General features: G+C 63.7%; 1 protein-coding gene across 3 annotated transcripts; it reads right to left on the bottom strand.

Annotated features, from left to right (window-relative positions):
* Positions 1 to 575: 575 nt before the first annotated feature.
* On the bottom strand, positions 576 to 15,905 carry PRKCG (protein kinase C gamma). 3 transcript variants are annotated; one of them, XM_040978083.1, is made up of 18 exons: positions 15,691 to 15,905; positions 15,352 to 15,383; positions 14,488 to 14,570; positions 11,707 to 11,818; positions 11,485 to 11,616; positions 10,779 to 10,935; positions 10,251 to 10,385; positions 9,853 to 9,940; positions 9,531 to 9,560; positions 6,467 to 6,619; positions 6,140 to 6,328; positions 5,022 to 5,113; positions 4,839 to 4,901; positions 4,605 to 4,743; positions 3,569 to 3,649; positions 2,332 to 2,439; positions 1,475 to 1,615; positions 576 to 1,317 (listed from the first exon to the last, which is right to left on the bottom strand). In XM_040978083.1, exons 1-18 carry the CDS (start codon positions 15,858 to 15,860, stop codon positions 1,129 to 1,131), a joined length of 2,094 nt encoding a protein of 697 aa, XP_040834017.1. In that variant the 5' UTR covers positions 15,861 to 15,905; the 3' UTR covers positions 576 to 1,128. The 3 variants fall into 3 exon arrangements, with proteins under 3 accessions (XP_040834017.1, XP_040834018.1, XP_040834019.1); XM_040978084.1 differs by lacking the exon at positions 6,467 to 6,619; XM_040978085.1 differs by lacking the exons at positions 2,332 to 2,439; positions 11,707 to 11,818; positions 15,352 to 15,383; positions 15,691 to 15,905 and adding an exon at positions 14,860 to 14,881.
* Between the last annotated feature and the right edge of the window lie 2,900 nt (positions 15,906 to 18,805).

Here is an 18,805-nt window from a genome sequence, read left to right as displayed (position 1 = left end):
GTCTCACTCAGGGGACCGGGACGCGCGGGAGCCTGCCGAGACGCAGGTGCCCCTCCGCGAGGGAGGCTGCCCAACTCTGAGTTGCATCCCGCCCCCCCAACCCCAGGCGCACAGACACGGGCGCCCCGCTTCTCCGACCCGCCGCAGCCTGGGACTACGTTTCCCATCAGCCCTGGCGACCGGGGCCCGCACTCCGGGGGCAGGGTCCGCCGTGATGTCTCTTGGGAGGTGTAGTCCCGTGCCCCCTTCTGCTCCGCCACCCTTCATGTTCCCCTGGGGGTCCCGGGTCCAGGAAAGGGGCCGAGGCGAGTGCGCCCGTCGGCTGTCGCGGCTGCTGATGCCTTGGGGGTGTTTCAAAGTGCGCCCCTCCCTCTTGTGGGGTCTTCGCTTCCCATCTCTCCTGGGGATCTGGTCCCGGGCTCCCGCATCTCTGCGGGGCTGTCCCGGGTGCTCTCCCCTGACGCCCATTCATTCCTCATCTCTCTGCCTTGGGATCCCCCCGGTGCTCCCTACCCCTCGCGCTCCCAGCTCCCAAAGAGACACCCCACGTTTGAGCATCAGCATCCCACTTTTATTGTCCAGCAGCCGCGGCCGAGTGGGAGCGTCCGGAGAGCGGCAGGCACTGGGGAGGGGAGGGGGTTCTGGTTCCCAGCCAGACTTGGAGCCATGCACGGGCGGGCGGAGTCTACGAGTGCAGCCGGCGGAGGACCGAGGGAGGCAGCCTCCTCCGCGCGTCCCAGGGCCCCAGGGCTCCCCGCGGCACCGGAGGGCCGGGCTGCAGCGGGGTGAGGGGGGTGCGCAGCCTCCCGCTGACTCCGGAGCTGGACACGGAGGAGCGGGCTCGCCTTGGGACCCGCGTCTGGCACAGCCAACCCCGCGACCCGTCTGGGGGACGGACGGGAGCGGGGAGCCTGAGACACCGCCGGGAGGTGGCGGCGGTTCGGGCACCTGTCGGGGTGAGGGATGGGGGCTCGGCACGGCAGAATCTAGACAGCGGCAAGGCCCGGAGCAGAGCGGAGAAGGCTGGGGGCGCTCCGCGGGGGACACCACGGAAGGGGGCAGCGGCCGGGGCGGCCGGGGTTGCAGAATCTGGAACGGGCAGGGAGGGCGCGGCGGAGGCGGGTGAGGTTACATCACGGGCACGGGCACGGGGCTGCTGGGGCTACGCGCGTCCGGGTGCACGAAGTCGGGGTTCACGTAGGTGAAACCCTGGAAGTCCGCCTGGTCGATGCTGGCCAGCACCAGACGGTCTGGGGGCGTCAACGCCGGCGCGGCCCGTGTGAAGAATTTGTCGAAGTTCTCGCCGCTGCGGCCACACTGCGGGAATCGCAGCGCCAGCAGGTGAGCTGGGTGGGCCTGGCTGTGGGGCCCACTCCCAAACTACCTGCTCCCCCAAAGCGCCCCTCCCGCAGGCCCCGCAAGGGCTCCGCACAGGGGCCTCCCCCGACGTCCACACCCACTCCGTGGCACTGACCGGGCGGGGTCTGAACGGGGGTGCGATCTCCAGTCGCTCCAGCCGCTCCCAGTCGATCCAGCGGAAGAAGCCGTGGGCGCGGATGGTGGGCTCTCCGTCGGGCCCCGAGCCCAGGCGCTTCCCAGGGTGCTTGGTCAGGAACTGTGGGAGACAAGGAGGGACAGGCAGAGTCCCAGATGCGGGGTGTGGACATGGAGAGCTCAGGATGGAGGGATCTCAGAGGGGGGCGGGAAGGGGAAGGAGGTGTGAAGAAAGGAGAGGAAGGAGGAGAATGGAGGAGTGAAGGTTAAGACAGAGGGAGAGAGGGGCCACCCTGCAGGGGGCTGGGAAGCCAGGAGGAGAGCAAGGGAGAGGCAGGGACCCAGAGGGGCTGGAGTCCCAGAGACAAGAGGGAAATCCGACTCAGGAAAGGGAGGGCAGAACCAAGGAAGAAGGGATGTAGACCAGAAGGACGCAGAGGGCAGGCACCCCGGCAGGAGGGGCGGGCAAGGACCCAGCGGGAGGACACAGGGGGCAGGTCTGCGGGATCACAGGATGGTGGAGAAGCAGAGGGCTGAGACACGATCCCAGAGGGAGGCGAGGAGCCAGCTGATGTGGTTGGCTGCTGGAAAGCAGCCCTGGGTCGGGGCGGGCACTGTGTCTGCAGCCCAGAAGGGAGACCAGAGACCAATGGGAGGAACAGCAGCTGGACGGGTATATCCAGCCCACCTGAGCTGGGGAGTAGGGGCTGCCAAGGACAGCGGCCAGCTGGGAACCCACAGCAGCAGCACCTTGCATCGGGTCAGCTTTCCAGCTGAGGGGAGCCAAATGCGTGTGGGGTGTGAGGCTGGAGAGGCTGGGAGCCAGGGGGCTCTTACCCCCTTACAGATGGCCACGGCCTCCCGGGAGAGCGACTTGGGGTAGGTGACGGTCTGCTCCATGATGGCCTGGAACAGCTCCTCCTCATCCTCTCCATCAAACGGAGGCTGCAGAAGTGGAAGGACGAGGGGTCAGACACCCCTGCACCCTCACTGGCCGCACCCTCACTGGCCGCACCCTCACTGGCCACAGTAAACGTGACTTCATCAGTCGGACTGCCCAGGCCTCGGCTTCTCCCCGTCCCGCGCTGAGCTCCTCTCTTTCCTGGGTCACTAGCGGGGTGTGCAGCAGGCCAAGAGGGGAGCAGCCGCAGGGAGGACCGGGCGGGCACTGCCCCCAGGCGCCTGGGCAGACGGCAGTGGCTAGGAGGCGGCCCTGAGCCCCGAGTGACGAGGGGCATGGGACAGCTGCGTCTTTATTTCGCACGTGTCTCTACGTGAAAAGCAGCAACTCCTTCTGCGGAACGCAGCCAACAATCCACAGCCACAGCCTCGCGCCTCAATCAGCAACAACAGTCACACACACGCCTCTAGCGTGAGAGTCGGAGAGACTCAGGGCTGTGGATCATTACTGCCACAAAAAGCATGACTGGGCTTCTGTTTGCCTCCTGCTCCCACGAATTCAGCAAGAAGGATGATCTTCAGGTCTGCTCCTCGACTGCTAAACAGCCAAATACATAGTCAATGTACTCAAGTTAAAAATGTTAAACGTGTTTTGTGGCCTTTTTTGTGTGATGGACATCTTTTGTAATTCTACTATTTTTTGTGCACCTGAGAAAAAACACTGCCATGAGACGGGGGCGGGGGGCGGGGTATCCGTAAGCCCCTCTGGATTGTGGAAGGACCCACACCATCCTCCTGTGAAGGTTAAGAACCTGTTGCGGTGGCAGACAATGGTTCAGGACCACGGACAGCACCACCCGGCCCCAGGCTGCTGCCCTGCTGAGCTCCTGCCCAACAGCACCCAGCGGACCCCCGTGCAGCCCTCCGAGCTCTTCCTGCCCCTGCCCAACAGCACCCAGCAAACCCCCGTGCAGCCCTCCGAGCTCTTCCTGGCCCCTGCCCAACAGCACCCAGCAAACCCCCGTGCAGCCCTCCGAGCTCTTCCTGGCCCCTGCCCAACAGCACCCAGCAGACCCCCGTGCAGCCCTCCGAGCTCTTCCTGCCCCTGCCCAACAACACCCAGCGGACCCCCGTGCAGCCCTCCGCTATGCCAGCTTCTGCCCAGCTCCCTTACCTGTCCGGCCAGCATCTCATACAGCAGGACGCCAAAGGACCACCAGTCGACAGATTTCCCATAGGGCTGGTACGCAATGATCTGGGGACATGGCAAAGGCAGGGGTCACCGCTGCTTCTTACCATGTCTGGCAGTCCACTTTAAATGTCCAGTTCTGCCCGCCCCGCCCCGCCCCCCGAAGGCTCTGGCCCCAGGTCCACGCCTCGGAAACGTTAGGGGGAGGCCATGGGAAAACAAACCCTTGAAGGAGCAAGAGCTGGGAGCCTGCTCCCCACACAGGAGGCAGCCTGCGCGGGGCTCCTGGCTCCAGCTGCCTCGGCCCCAGCTGCTGTGGGCGCTGGAGCAGAGAAGTAGTGAGATACATCTCTGTCCCTCTAGTAAATAATTCGCTTAAAAAAAATACATGTTTCCTTGAAAAAAATAGTGTATTTTCCTAGTTTTCTGCAGGCGGTTCTGACCCATGTCACTGTGCCATCGCCAACCATGGGTGCAGCAGCTCGAGCGCGGCTCACCCCTGCAGCTCAGGGGAGCACTGCCCACAGAAGTGCCTCCTCAACTTTGAAAGGTCAGGGTTTGCTGCCTCCATCGCCCTACACGCTCAGGCCGGCAGTGGTCCCGTGCGTCACCGTGTAAATGCTGGGGGCATGCAGCCTGCCCATCCGGCTCTCCCAGCAGGTTCAGAATCAAAGAACTCAGGAGTATGCATCCCTGCGTGGCCCCTGGGATGAGCCCACCCTGAGCATGCTCCAGAGACAGCCCCCGCCCACTCAGAAGCAGCTCTGGCCTTCTCAGAACACCCAGGAACAGGCCCTGCCCACTGGGCCTCGGGGTGTCCTCTCCCTCCCTGCCTCAGCGCCTGCACCCCAGCTCCCACCCCCTAGGCTTAGTCCCGCCAATGAGCACGCTCAGGGCTCGCAGACCCTGGAGGGAGATACGGCCTGGTCAGAAGGCCCACGGCTCATGGCGTGTTCCCCGGAGCCAGGCTTTACCCAACACGGACACTACGAGGCCACTGGCCCTTAATGCATCAGGTTACCTCGGGGGCTATGTAGTCCGGGGTCCCGCAGAAGGTACGGGTGGTGGTGCCTGGGAACACGTTCTCCTTACACATGCCGAAGTCGGTGATCTTAATGTGTCCTTCCGCGTCCAGCATCACATTGTCCAGCTTCAGGTCCCTGGGGAAGGGAGGGGCGCAGTGATGGTGGAGCCCAGCAGACGGCAAAGCCCCTGCTGGAACCGCTTCTCCCTGACTTCCCTCCCGGCTGCCCACCTGTAGATGATGCCTTGGTTGTGGAGGAAGAAGAGGCCAATGGCGATCTCGGCCGCATAGAACCTGCAGGAGCCGGTGGTTGGTCAGGGGCCCACAGCTCGACCCCACCCCGGCCTCTGGCCCCCGGCCCGGCCCCCGACCCCCGGCCCCCCGGCCCTGGCATCTCTCTGGGCTGAGACTCACGCCGCATGGGGCTCCTTAAACTTGCCCAGCTGCTGGATGTGGTACATCAGGTCGCCCCCAGTGACATACTCCATGACAAAATACAGGCGGTCCTGGGGGAGGAGAGTGTGGGCCGGGGGTGAGCGCTCCCACCGGGGATGCTAGGGGTCCTGCCCCACACACCAGGACAGACTGGCGAGGCTGCAGGTCCACACAGCCAGTGCACCTAGGAGGCTCCCCGGTGTGCTCCATGGTTGGACCCTTCTAAGAACGGGCGATTTGGCACACCCCGACTCACACACGTGCAATTCTGGCCTACCGTGTGGGCATTCCTAACAGCTATGGCCACATCCCCCGTGCTACACCTAACAGCCTGTTTCTGATTTACATTTTCGACGGAACTCAAAAGCAACAGCCCCCACTCAGAGCCAGTTCCGGGCAATCCCACTCAGGGGACTTTCTCCTCTACCCACTCCTTGGCTCAAAAACCTAGAGCAAGGGCCAGTGTTGTGGGTGGCATGTTAAAGCCCCAGCCTGCTGTGCCAGTAGACAACTCACACTGCAGTACTGGGTTTGAGTCCAGGTTGCTTCTGTTAAAGCCCCTGGGAAGACAGTGGCCCACGCTCAGGATCCAATATGCTTAGCCACACCCCTCCATAATACCTCCCCCACCCTCTACCCTTGCCCCAAGGGACCCTCCCCTCCACCCACGCCCGCCAAGGGGCCCTCCCCTCCTCTGCCCACGCCCACCAAGGGCCCATTCCTCCGCCCACGCCCACCAAGGGACCCTCCCCTCCGCCCACGCCCACCAAGGGACCCTCCCCTTCTCCCATGCCCACCAAGGGACCCTCCCCTCCTCTGCCCACGCCCGCCAAGGGACCCTCCCCTCCACCCACGCCCGCCAAGGGACCCTCCCCTCCACCCACGCCCGCCAAGGGACCCTCCCCTCCACCCACGCCCGCCAAGGGACCCTCCCCTCCTCTGCCCACGCCCACCAAGGGCCCTCCCCTCCACCCACGCCCACCAAGGGACCCTCCCCTCCTCTGCCTACGCCCACCAAGGGGCCCTCTCCTCTGCCCATGGCCACTCAGAGCTGGCGGGGCAGGAATGTCTTCTGCCGAGGTAGGGCAGCCCCTCACCGGGGTCTGGAAGGTGGAGTGGAGCTGGGTGAGGAAGTGGGGCCGGCCACCTGGCCCTCGGCCGCCCAGCGCCAGCACACGTTTCTCCACCAGGGTGCAGTCAACGTCGTCATCCTGGACGATCACGTCCTTCTTGAGGATCTTGATGGCATAGAGCTCATCGGAGCCACGGCGCTCGGCCAGCATCACCTGCACACACAGGGCCCAAACGCTGGCCTGCTGGAGGAGCGCAGCGGGCGCACAAGGTACCCCCAGGAAGCACCCTGCACCTCCAGGAACCCCTTGGGTCCACAGCCTCCCTTCCCCGGGGGATTCCCCAAGGCTAACCTTCCCAAAACTGCCTTTTCCCAGAACCATGAGGAAGCTGAAGTCGGAGATGTGCAGGCGCCCAGGGCTGGCCCCGAAGAAGCAGCGCTTGGAGTCGGTGGGGCTGGGGGAGGGGGAGGGCACGGGGGAGGAAGAGGGGCCCATCCGCACCCGCTGTGAGAGAGGGGAGAGACGGTGTCCGGCAGTCAGACCCTGGGCAGGCACAGGGAGAGGCCTCCAGGACAGACAGGAAGACATGAGACAAACAGGAGACCATGCCACCCACCCCCGGCCCAGCGCTTGGCTAAGGACTCCGACTCTGCCGCCATCCCCTGTGGGCTCGGATTCATTCCCAGCGGCCGCACTTCTTATCCGGCAGAGGATGGCCCAAGTACGGCTGAACCCATGTGGGAGACCCAGAAGAAGCTCCTGGCTCCTGGCTTCAGACCAGCCCAGCTCTGGCCATGGCAGCCACTTGCAGAGTAAGCCAGCAGCCGGAAGATCTCTGTCTCTCCCTCTCTGTAAATGCCTGTCAAATAAGTAAATCTTTTTTTTTTTTTCTTTTTTTCCTTTTTAAAAGAGGACTCAGACACTCAGTGGGTTATCCAAAGTCACCCCAGGGCTGCCCATGCCACTGCGGTGCGGCCTGAGGCCTTGACTTCTCACAGATCCTAGGGGGCCGTTGCCTGCAGTCCCATGTCCACCCGGCTTCAGGCGCAGGAGCCTGGGACCGCACCGCCTCGGCAGCCTCCTCAGCTGACTTTCCCACATTCACCGCCATCCTTGCATGGTGTTCTCATCTCAGCAGGCAGAGGGACCAATTTAAAAATAAATAAACCAGGTCACTTCTCCCCCAGGCTTGCAAGCCATCTAACGGCTTCTACCTGTGTTAACAGTTGGTCCTGTGTGGCTTACGGAAGGACTGTGGCCCAACTGCCCTCCCAGCTCTCTGCCCTGACCCCTGGCTCCACATGTCCTGCACTGCGCCCCTCTGCCTCACCCCACCCCAGGGCCTTTGGACGTGCCGTTCCTCTCCCTTCCTCTCAAGCATCCTCCAGCCTCCTGGAGGCTGTGTTCTAAAGCAGGTCAAGCCGGCCCTCCCCTGCCACGGACAGCCCTGCACCTCGCGGGCTCTCCGCTCACCCACAGCCAGCTCCCTGAGGTAGAGCTCTGCTCCTTCTCTGGCATCCAGGAACGGGGTGCCCTGAGGCCACCTGCAGACACTCAGCCATCACTTCACACCCTGCAGTGGGCCCAGCTCTGCCGCCTGGGGCCTTGTACGCAGCAAAGGGGCAGTGCAGCCCTCATGGGAGGCGCTGGGATAACCACTTAGGGTCCTGGACAAGAGACCCCCCCACACACCTCTTGGGGCCTGCATTTTCTCCCACTGCCTGTATCCTGTGCCTAGCACAGCTCTTTTTCCCATGGGCCCCTGGCAAGGACTAGCTGGGACTGCGTGTCATGTGTAGACGCTGGACAGACAATGTCACTTGAATCTGAAGCAGGTGGAACACCCTGGGGTAAGTCTCCTTGGCACAAAGGGAAGTGGCAGTGTGCTATAGTTAGAGTTGGAATCCACCCACCCACCCACCCCACCCACCACTCCACAGCCTCTCACCCACCCACCCACCCCACCCACCACTCCACAGCTTCTCACCCACCCCACCCCACCCCACCCACCACTCCACAGCCTCTCACCCACCCACCCCACCCCACCCCACCCACCACTCCACAGCCTCTCACCCACCCACCCCACCCCACCCACCACTCCACAGCTCCTCACCCACCCCACCCCACCCCACCCACCACTCCACAGCCTCTCACCCACCCACCCCACTCTGCAGGCTGATGCTTCATGCCAACAATAACTTGAAGCCACACTGTGTGTCTCTCCTTCCTGTTTCTGTAACATCACCCAGCACAGAGCTGGGCACACAGAACGCTCTTGGCAGACGCTGCCCAAGGCCTCAGCCTGCAGAGCAGGCCCCAGTCAGGCAAGGGAAGCCAGAGCAGCGGCCTGCCGCCTCCCTTCCTGGGGGATGACCGGGATGACCGTCCCCTCCTTGTCCCCACCACCCCTCCACTCTAGCCTCTCCTCCTTGCTGCTGTTAGAAGTCCCCACCTGCTCCGGACTCAGGGCCTCAGCACCTGCCCTGCTCGCTCGCTCTCCCCACCTCAGGTCTTTCTAGCAAACTCTTTCTGAATTAGGACAGCAAAGGCTTCTCCCAACAGTACCACCCATGCTCATGGAGGGTTTATTTGTCTCCCCATCACGGGGACCTCCCGACTTATCCACTGGGCTTCCTGTCTTGTGAGCACAAGCCTCCAGGGAACATGGCTTTCTGGCTCCTTCTCGGTTGGATGTTTACAAGGAGGCTTCCAAACATGTGTGGGAAATGGAATCCAAGGGCCGCTGGACCCTTCCCTGAACTGTCTGCAGTCTCCTGCAGAACCACGCCTGTGTACCGAGGTGCTCCACCAAGATGTTTTTGAAGGAGTTAATGAGAGAGACAGCGGGAGAGGTGGAGAGAGTGGCTGTCTCCTGCCCCCCTCCCTGCCCGGGGAATCCTACACTTCCAGCAGGTCTCACCTGCCGGGAGCTCCCTGGGGCCCCCACCACACACCCTCCTTGCCCTGAATGCCTCTACCTGTCTCCCCGCGAGAGGCACGCACCTGGGGACAACCTCATCCCCTGCCAGCTCTGGAAGGAGGTGAGTGAGTGAACAGAGATAGAAAAATGACCTTGATGGACAGACGGGAAAACTCAGGAGAAAGGGTGAGTATCAGCTACTCAGGGAAGCCCACCTTGACCCCCAGACCCCCAAGTCAGGGTGGGGTAGGGGATCCTGGAAGAGAAGATGAAATGTGGGAGGGGAGGGGAGGGGAGGGGAGGAAAGGGGAGAGGAGGGGAGGGGGAGGGGAGGGGAGGAAAGGGGGAGGGGAGAAAAGGGGGAGGGGAGGGGAGGGGAGGGGAGGGAAGGAGAGGGAGGGGAGGGGAGGGGAGGGAGGAGAGGGGAGGGGAGGGGAGGAAAGGGGAGGGGAGGGGTGCGGAGGGGAATGACTATCAAGCCCTCAGTGCACTCACCTCGTACAATTCCAGGGGGTAGTTACAGGCCTAGAGGAGAAGCAAAACCAGAGTCAAGACCCCAGGACTAGGAAGAGATTAACCTTGAGCATGGTTGAGGGGTCTCTAACACCCCCAAGCCACAGGATAAGAAGGCAGCTACAATTGCCTTCAGATCCTGGGGCTAGACTCCTGGAAGAGCAGGGCAAGCAGCCCCAATCCTTCCGGGAATTCTAGTCCCAGGAGCAGCAGGGAGCCAGAGCAGGGGTTGGAGGATGAGAGCACAGCTGTGAACTGCGGGATGCTGGGCTGGGCTCCCCTGGGGAAGCTGGGGTCCGGGTACCTCGAACTTCTGGAGGAGGCTGCAGTTGTCAGCATCGGCCACGGGCACATTGTAATATTCCCCCTCCTCCTGGTTCAGTAACTTGTACCTGACATACAGACGACGGAGACCGGGGCGGGGACCAGGGTGGGGAGCCGGGCACCCGGTGGGCGGGGGAGAGGCAAAGGCATCCGGAGGGAGGAAAGAGACACAGCCAGACGGACACAGAGATGGAAAGAGAGAGAGAGAGAGTGAGATACGGAGAGAGGAGAAGAGGAGGAGTGGGAAGAGGAGCAGAGCAGAGAGAAGAGGGCCGGGAGGTGGCAGGTCCCAAGAGAGACAGCGGCCTGGAGGGGCGAGACCACACACAGATGGAGGTGGTGATGCCAGGCCCGCCCCCGGCCCCGGCTGCTCCTCACCAGCCATCCACGGGCGCCTTGAGCAGCTCCGAGACGCCAAAGGACATGGCGCCCATGAAGTCATTGCGCGAGGTCCTGTCCCAGTCCCACACCTCCACGCTGAGCCTGCGTTCCACGTCGCCCGGCTTCAGGTTACTGCGGGAGAGACCGGGCGGTGAGAGGCCATGCTCGCGGCTGAGCGGGGGCACTGCTTCTGAGCCCCCCCCCCAAGGTGCTCTCCGACCTTCAGGGATCTGCAGGGCCTTGGGGTCTCAGAGCTGGCCTGGCTGTTGTCCCCAGCCCCTATGTGCTGGGCGCCTTGCCCTCCCAGCCTCCAGCTTTCCTCTCACCCCTGCTCTCTGCATCTCCACTACCCCATCGTCACTTGGTCGGTCTTTGCTGCCACCTCCTGCCCCGTGTCCCTCTTGGGGACCCTGCCCTCTGCCTCTTGGGTCTCCTGTACTCGGTCACCTCCTGCCGGCCACCAGGGCCCTCAGGTCCTTCCCTGCTGGTCACAAGGCCTCCTTCCCGTCTCCCCCTGAGGCTCACAACACAAAGGTCTCGTTCCACACGGGGTTCAGCGTGGCCTTCACCGTCCGGGTCTTCTGCTTGGTCAGGTTTCGAGGGTCTGGGATGAGTTTGAGCTTCACGTAGGGGTCAGAGAGGCCGTTGGGATCCATAGGAATGAGGTTTCGAGCCTCGCCAACTGTGGGGGTGGCGAGGACACATGTCAGCCCTCCCCTAAGTGCTGAGGCCAGTGCCGTGGCGTCACAGGCTGAGCTGCTGCCGGCAGGTGCAGGCATGTATCCCGTTCCACCACAGACTTGACTTTCAGCTGCTCCACTTCCCATCCAGCTCTCTTATTCATGTGCCTGGAAAGGCAGCACAAGACGGCCCAAGTCCCTGTGCCCCTGTACTCATGTGGGAGACCTGGAGGAAGCTCCTGGCTCCTGGCTTCAGCCTGGCCCAGTTATTGCAGCCATTTGGGGAAATGAACCAGCAGATGGGAGATCTTTTTCTGCTTCTCCGACAAAGCATCCTAAGCTTTCATCTCTTTTCTCATGAGTCTCTGGTAGCCAGGACACTGGAAGCCCCCTCTGCAACCAGCAGCCCTGTCCTCCGCTCCAGCAGCGGTGGGGGGACCCGCCCCCCACCAGCAGGGAGCAAGCCCCCCTCCAGGGCGAGCCGAGTGGTGGGAGGCGGGGCTTCGCGCGGGGAGAGGGTGTGGCTTTCCCAGCCCGGAATTTGGCCTCACCCGTCACATGGATCTCATCCGCAGTGGGCGCGCGGATCTCCAGCTGCAGGCGCCCGCGGCGCTCCGTGTGGTCCACCCCGCACAGCGAGGGCACGCTGCGCACACAGCGTCGGTGCACGTTCATCTCACAGCCTGGAAAGGCAGGAGCGGGGGCTCAGAGCCGGGGACCCCTCCGCAGCCCCTCCGCAGCCCTCGCCGGGGTCCCCCCACCCCAGCACTCACAGGAGCACTTCATGCCCTGGTGCACGAGGCCGTAGAGCAGGGAGCCGCAGTGGTCGCAGAAGGTGGGGCTGCTGTAGCTGTGTAGGCGGAATTTATGCTTGTTCCGGGGGTCCTGGGCACAGAGACGAGGCTGAGCCGGGGGCGGAGCCCTCGCTGCCCCTCTGCCTGCCACAGCCCCACCTGATTCATGCACCGTGTGAATAGACGTGCTGATAAGCGCTGAACTCATCATTTACACACAAGCCCTTGCTGCTTGGAATTCCCTCGCAGAGAGAGGGAGGCGGACTGCAAAGGCCTTTATTCAGAGATGGGAGCCGGGGGGCTGCAGGGGGCTGAGGCAGGGAGGGGGCTGCCCCTGAACAAAGTGTCAGGACAAGAATGCGTGTGGACACCAGGCAGTGGTGGCAAGCTCCCACACCCCCCAGCCTCTCCCCTACCCCTTGGAGGCCTTAGGGCTCTGTCCATGGCATGGTGGGGGCTCTCCCTGAGCCGCGGATGGGGTGTGGTCAGGAACGCCTGGCCTAGCAAGGGCACGATGCTACATGGGCCTCTCCTGGGGTTATAATGACAGATACGGTCATTGTGGGGGCTCTGCCCCCGCCCTGGCCCTAAGTCACACTGAGAGCTGGGTCACTCCCCAGTCGCCACTCTTCCCCGGTTCTGAAGCTCCCCGGCCTGCCCTGCCTGGTGCTTGGCAAACAACGCGTGCCTTGAAGTGCAGCTCCGCACAGCGCCCAGTTAAGCCTGGATTTAGGATGCTGCAAAGCCTTCCCTGCCCAGGGCGAGGCAGTCAGCTTTTTCCTAAGGAAGCGTGGCTAGGATTTACATGGAAGGCTTCTCTCTCCAACCGGCTCGGGCTGGGTGCCGAGTCTCCCAGGATTCTCCACAGACCCTCCTGCGGCACTGTGCGAGAGCTGCTGGCACCGAAGCCTCCACAGGGGGCCCACTGTGCCAGACCACAGCTGCACAGTCCCTGCAAAGGAAGCAGCCCTGGGTGCTCGTCGGACACTTGGGGGCCAGATCTCGACTCTGCCCACGACCCTTCTACAGGGTCTCAGGACGCCTGGCCTTTTTCACAGCCTCAGCCTTCCCTTCTGTAAAACGGGGCCCTGCAGCAGGTCCGACGGAGATGCCAGGGAGCATGGTTGCTGCTTTGACCCGAGCCCCGACACCTGCCACTTCCACCATCACAGCCTGCAAGTTGGGAGAGCACTCTGTGTAGGGGAAGGACCCCCTCTCACCCCTCCTTCCTGTCCTCAAGGCCCACCTACCTCATCAGTAATCACTAATATTGTGTTTGGGGTCCTGCAGTGGGACTCATATCATGCATGTCTGGTGTCTGCCCCAGAGGGGAGCGCCCGTGCCCTGTTGGAAGGGTCAACAACCCAAGAAGCAGTGAGAGGTCAGTGGACCCAGGCACGGTGGTGGGTGCTAGAGCCAGGCACGGTGGTGGGTGCTAGAGCCAGGCACGGTGGTGGGTGCTAGAGCCAGGCACGGTGGTGGGTGCTAGAGCCAGGCACGGTGGTGGGTGCTAGAGCCAGGCACGGTGGTGGGTGCTAGAGCCAGGCACGGTGGTGGGTGCTAGAGCCAGGCACGGTGGTGGGTGCTAGAGCCAGGCACGGTGGTGGGTGCTAGAGCCAGGCATGGCTGCCGAGCCCACGTGTACTGGGGCCGGGATTCAAGGCTGGACTTCCTGACTCAGGCTGGAGCAGGAGAAGACAGAGACATCATGGGGCCAGTGGCAGCGTGCAGCCAGGGCCACTCCCAGGAGTGCCAGACTGGGCAGAGCTGCTGTGGCTGGGCAGTTGAGGCCAGCATTGTGGGTGGCAGCGCTCAGCAGATGTTCCACGATGCCACACCCTCTCCATGATTACATGAACCTCCATTCCCCAGACCAACTGGCGAGATGCCCCATGCCTGTCTGCGGCTCTCTCTCTCTCTCTGCCTCCCACTTCGTGGCACTCCTGAGCTAGAACGCCAAGATTTCCTGAGGCTGTCACAGCAAGCCTGGCACTTCTCCCTCCCCCCGACTTGGTGGCCACTGGCCACATGTGGCTGTCGGACGCAGGCCTGTCTGGGCACGGCGGAGTTTGGCTTTCCGCAGCCCTGGCAGTGCTGCTTCGGGCGGGCAGTCAGGGCCCTGTAGAGCCAACCGCTCTCCTGTTCTGTCAGCAGCCTCGTACTGCACAGCGGGGGACGGAGGCTCAGAGAGGCGCCAAGGGAGGCCTGGGTTCGGCCGGGCACAGAGGCTGTGCGCATCTGAGCACGCACATGTGCTTGCGCAGGGCAGCCGCACAGCACACGTGTGCGCGTCCACCCGGGGCCTGGCCAGCTCCCCCTCCGCATCTCCGAAGCCTTCTCTGTTGAGATCTCTTTCCTGAGGTGCAGGGGAGGAGGGCTGCACCTCTCTCAGTACCTCCAGGCCCCGCTCCAGGCCTGCCTGCTTTTTCTCTTCATTTTTCTGAGTCCGTCAGACTCCCTCCCTGTCTCTCCTCGGGACCTTGGTGCCCGAGTAGATCTCCCTCTGTGCTCCTTGCTCCTCAGTTCCTGAAGAGATCTTCGCCCACCCTGCCATCCAACACCCATCTCTGATCCCCTAACCCATGCCTCCTCTCTGTCGGTCCCCTCACATTCCCCCTTTCCAGGCCAAGGGCAAGGAATCTGGGCCAGCCCCCCTCCCCGCCCAGCCTTAAAAATAGCAGGAGAAATTGGGACGGACGCCGAGGGGGTGAGGGCGGGGGCGCGGCCCGAGGAGGGAGAAGCAGGTGTGTGGCCACTTACGTCCGTCTGGGGACCCTTCCCAGCGCCTGGACACTCGAAGGTCACGAATTCGTGGCATCGCCGATGAACCACAAAGCTGCAGACTAAAGGGGAAATACATAGAGACAGTGGGACAGAGAGACCCTGATGGACAGATGGACAGAGAATGTCAGCGAGGGAGGGGTCCCAGCAGAGCCAGAAGCAGAGTGAGAGGAGGAGACCAAGGCAGCGAGGAATGCAGGCAAAAAAATCGCCACTGACAGCCAGACACGGGCCCTCTTGGAGAGATCAGATCGCCGGCAGGCGAGGCAGACACAGCCAGCAGAGTGGCACGCTCAGGGCAGCAGTGAGTCTGGGGGTGCCGCCATCGGCCGCCCCCCCACCCTGACTCACTGTGCTCCCTGCAGTGGCAGCTGGTGCTTTGGGACTCGCCCCCCCTCTCCCGCCCCCCCAGAACCGCCAGCCGCCCGGCCCCACCCACCCATGGGTGACCCCACCCGGCCTGCCCCCAGCCTAGGACGGCTGGTGTCGTCATGGCGACTGCCGACAAGGGGGAAGGGGGAAGGGGGGGGACTCTGACTTTGCATCTCCAGCCCCTTCCCCCCACCCCCTTCAGTTCCCCTTTTCCAAATCTCTGTGTTCCCATGGCAACAGATTCTCCAAATATCTGTGCCCACCTGCCCGGCCCCACCTCCGCGGCGGCCCCACCATCGGAGCTGCCTCCCCACCACAGGCGGTGGCTCTGCCACACCCCCCGCCCCGGCTCCCCCGGGCCTCTCCGGGGACCGCAGAACACGTGTGTCAAGCAGCCGCAGCTCTGAGCCCCCGCATGCATCCACCCTCCCGGGGGTCCCGGGGGTCCCGGGGTCCCAGGCAGGCTCTTACCTTGACATTGAAGGCCCTGTTTGCCGATGCCCCTGCAAGAGTCACGGATGCAGGCTCAGGGCAGTGGTGGTCCTGGACCCCCACCCGTGCCAGCCACAGTGCATGCTCTGACCCGCTACCCACAGGGTCAGCCAGGCTGCGCCCTGGCCATCATCTCACACCTCCGTGAGTCCGGGACCCCGATATTCTCAGGGTACACCCAGGAAGGAGTCCAGGCTCCCAGACCCAGGCATCGGGGAACCCGAGGTGTTCTCCCCCACGTCCAGGACCCCAGCCTCCTCCCTCAGCCCCGGGAGCCCAGATCCTCCCCATTCTGGACCCCTGCGTCCTCCCCCTCACCAGATGAAGTCGGTGCAGTGGCTGCAGAAAGTGGGCTGCTTGAAGAAGCGGGCTGTGAATTTGTGGCTCTTGACCTCGTGGACCACCTTCTGCCTCAGGGCCCCCTTCCTGCAAAACAGGGGCCGGGGTCCGCCCTCCGAGTCGCCTCCGCCGGGGCCCAGACCTGCCATGGCCCCAGGGTCCTCCCTGCCTGGGGAAACAGGTGGGCGCGCGAGAGCTGGGGAACACTCCGCGGGTGCCGAGCGCGCCCGGCAAGCGCAGCCCCGGCGGCGGCTCCGCCAGGGGGAGCGGGCGGGCGGAGCGCGCGGTGCCGGAGGAGCCCGGGCACGGGCGGCGGGCGCTCCGGCTCCGGCACCTGCTCAAATGTGGGAGCCCCGGGTGCGGGTGGGGGGAGGCGTTGCCATGACGACCGAGGGGCGGGGTTTCGGCTTAAAGGCGCCCCCTCCCTCAGCGATGCGGAACCAACGCCCTCCCACCCCCCAACACACACACACACACACACAGACACACACACGCGTGCGCCCACCCGTTCTAGGGGCCAGCACCCGACCCTCTACCCACAAACTTGGCATTGGGGTCCAGTGCATTTGCGCGTGCACGGTAGCAGGTGTGTGTGTCTTTATGTCTATTTGTTTAAATTCTGTTATTGCCAACAGACGTGTCTAAAAGTTGCATATATTCAGGGCCCACGAGCTCGTTCCACCCTACCCACACCACATTCTGCCAGCCAGGGAGCTGGCAGCCTGTGCTGGGCTTTTCCACTTCTGTCGGCGGTGCTGAGGCCGACCAGGTCCCAGCTTTTTTCACAGCTGAGTAATATTCTGCTGCTGACCCAGGGCATTTTCTGTATCTCCAGTGAGTGGCCGCGGTGTCTGGGGTGCAGGTGGGCTCATGCCCCTCCGACGCACGCCCAGCCGCGGGACTGCCGGGTCTGACGGCAGCTTCTCTCTCTCCTACTCTCTGTAAATCTGCTTTCTAATCAAAATAAATACTTTTTAAAATATCGATGTATTGTTGCTTTGAGTTCCCTACATATTCCGGATGTCTGCTCCTCCCCCTTTCTCTGAGGGTCCTTCCCTGCTGCCCCTGACAGACTGAGGGGCTCCCTGCCCTGCCCCCCTTTCCTGCTCCTTCTCGAAGCCCGCCCCTCCCTGCCCGTCCTCCCTGCCCACCCCTCCCTGGCCCTGTCCCTCCCTCCCCGGCCCTGTCCACTTCTCCCTGTCCACCCTCCCTGACCCTGTCCGTCCCTCTCCGGCCCTATCTGCCCCTCCCTGGCCCTGTCCACTTCTTCCCGGCCCTGTCCACCCTCCCCGGCCCTGTCCACCCTCCCCGGCCCTGTCCACCCTCCCCGGCCCTGTCCGCCCCTCCCCGGCCCTGTTCGCCTCTCCCCGGCCCTATCTGCCTCTCCCCGGCCCTGTTCGCCTCTCCCCGGCCCTGTCCGCTTCTCCCCGGCCCTGTCCACCCTCCCTGACCCTGTCCGTCCCTCTCCGGCCCTATCTGCCCCTCCCCGACCCTGTCCGCCTCTCCCCGGCCCTGTCCGCCCCTCCCCGGCCCTGTCCGCCCCTCCCCGGCCCTGTCCACCCCTCCCCGGCCCTGTCCGCCCCTCCCCGGCCCTGTCCGCCCCTCCCCGGCCCTGTTCGCCTCTCCCCGGCCCTGTCCACCCCGCTCTCCGTCACTAGGCATCTCCCATGCCCTGTGTCTGTCTCCCCTCGTGGGCGTCTCTCTCCTCCGGCCCTTTCCCTCAGGCTCCGCGCCTCTGCACAGGTCGCCCCCCTCGGACTCGCCGAGCGCCCCTCTGTCACGTTCCTCCGGCCCGGGTCTCGGCCACGCGGCCATCCCCTGCGGCCTCCCAGTCGCCTCTGCCCCTTCCCGCTTGAGCCGGAGCCTCTTCGTTGTCACGGGCAACGGCGCCCGCCGCAGGCTGCGAGCGCAATGCGTGCTGGGACTTGTAGTCCGTGTCTGACATGGCTGCTCTCCAGACCCGTCAGAGAACTTTCCACAGCGGCACCGGGGGCTCTGAACGCCCCACCATGCCCTTTCTCTGGGATATTCGTGAATTGGGGATTCTCAAGTTGAAGGGGAGCTGTGGAAGAGTCTGAGTGGTCCCTGAAGCGTGGGGTCTTCTGGCCTTGCGGCCACCTCCCAGCGTCTGTGGCACTCGGAGGACATGAGAGCTGGGGTGTGAGGTGGCCGGCAAGCTGACCTGGGCATTCCACCGCGTTCTAGCCCCGATCCTGGCGGATTCCTTGCCAAGTCACCAATATGTCACTCCCCAGGGTTCTAGAACTGTCCTTTCTGAGGCCTTCCAGAAGGTTCGAGCCAGCACGAGGATAGGGGTGCATGACCCAAACGCCCTGGGGAAGCTGAGAACTGAGACAGAGGCCAGCTCTGGGATGGGCACGGCGGAGAGAAGAGGTGGAGGGCTTTTGTTTGCCCCGATCAGCCCCGGCTGCTCCTCACCTGCCCGTGGGTAGCTGCTGGAAGGGGCTGGTCACTGCCTGGTGGACGTGAGGGTTTGTGCAGGCGACTGACAGCAGGTGGAACTCACTCCGGCTCTGCTGTCAGCCATGGGGGGGTCAGGCACACAGATGGAGTCACTGGCGGGAAATCGGGCAGAGACCCCCGGCCCGGACCACGCCTGAGATGGAGGGGCAGGACCAGACTCACATGTTGGTAAAATCCCTCCTGGGGCCCAAGGTGGGCTGGACATGGGTCATAAGCGGGGGCACAGGCTGGGCAGTAGCCGAGGTGCCGTAAGGTCCAAGTTGAATCAGACCAGACATCCGGGAAGGGAAACGGCATTTCCAAGCGGGGAAGAGTGAGGAGGGGAGCTAAGAGGGCTTGGGGTCACAGCTCTGAGGTCAACACTGAATGACCTAAGACGGCGGGCGCCGTGGCTAGCTCGCCGTGGCTAGCTCGTGACACCACCGCCTGCAGGGCACGCATCTCTCGTTCAAGTCTTGAGTCCTGGCTGCTCCACATCCGAGCCAGCTCCCTGCTAATGCTACTGGCAAAGCAGCGGAGGACGGCCCGCGTGGGAGACCTAGAGGAAGCTCCCGGTTCCTGGCTTCCGCCCCGCCCAGCCCAAGGCCTCGCAGCCATCTCTCAGTAGTTC

This window comes from Ochotona curzoniae, unplaced genomic scaffold, assembly GCF_017591425.1.
Source record: "Ochotona curzoniae isolate NIBS_2020 unplaced genomic scaffold, NIBS_Ocur_1.0 contig_2861, whole genome shotgun sequence".
Lineage (NCBI taxonomy): Eukaryota > Metazoa > Chordata > Mammalia > Lagomorpha > Ochotonidae > Ochotona > Ochotona curzoniae.
This window is presented reverse-complemented; position numbering and strand designations above follow the sequence as displayed.

What these genes read in the sequence shown, in the direction of transcription:
- PRKCG (XM_040978083.1), bottom strand. Translation starts at nt 15,860, where the DNA reads ATGGCAGGTCTGGGCCCCGGCGGAGGCGACTCGGAGGGCGGACCCCGG. An exon ending in ACTCCACCTTCCAGACCCCG is followed by an intron (nt 5,114 to 6,139) that starts GTGAGGGGCTGC and finishes CTCCTCCCCCAG; the next exon opens with GACCGCCTGTATTTTGTCAT. An exon ending in TTTAAGGAGCCCCATGCGGC is followed by an intron (nt 4,902 to 5,021) that starts GTGAGTCTCAGC and finishes CGGCTCCTGCAG; the next exon opens with GTTCTATGCGGCCGAGATCG.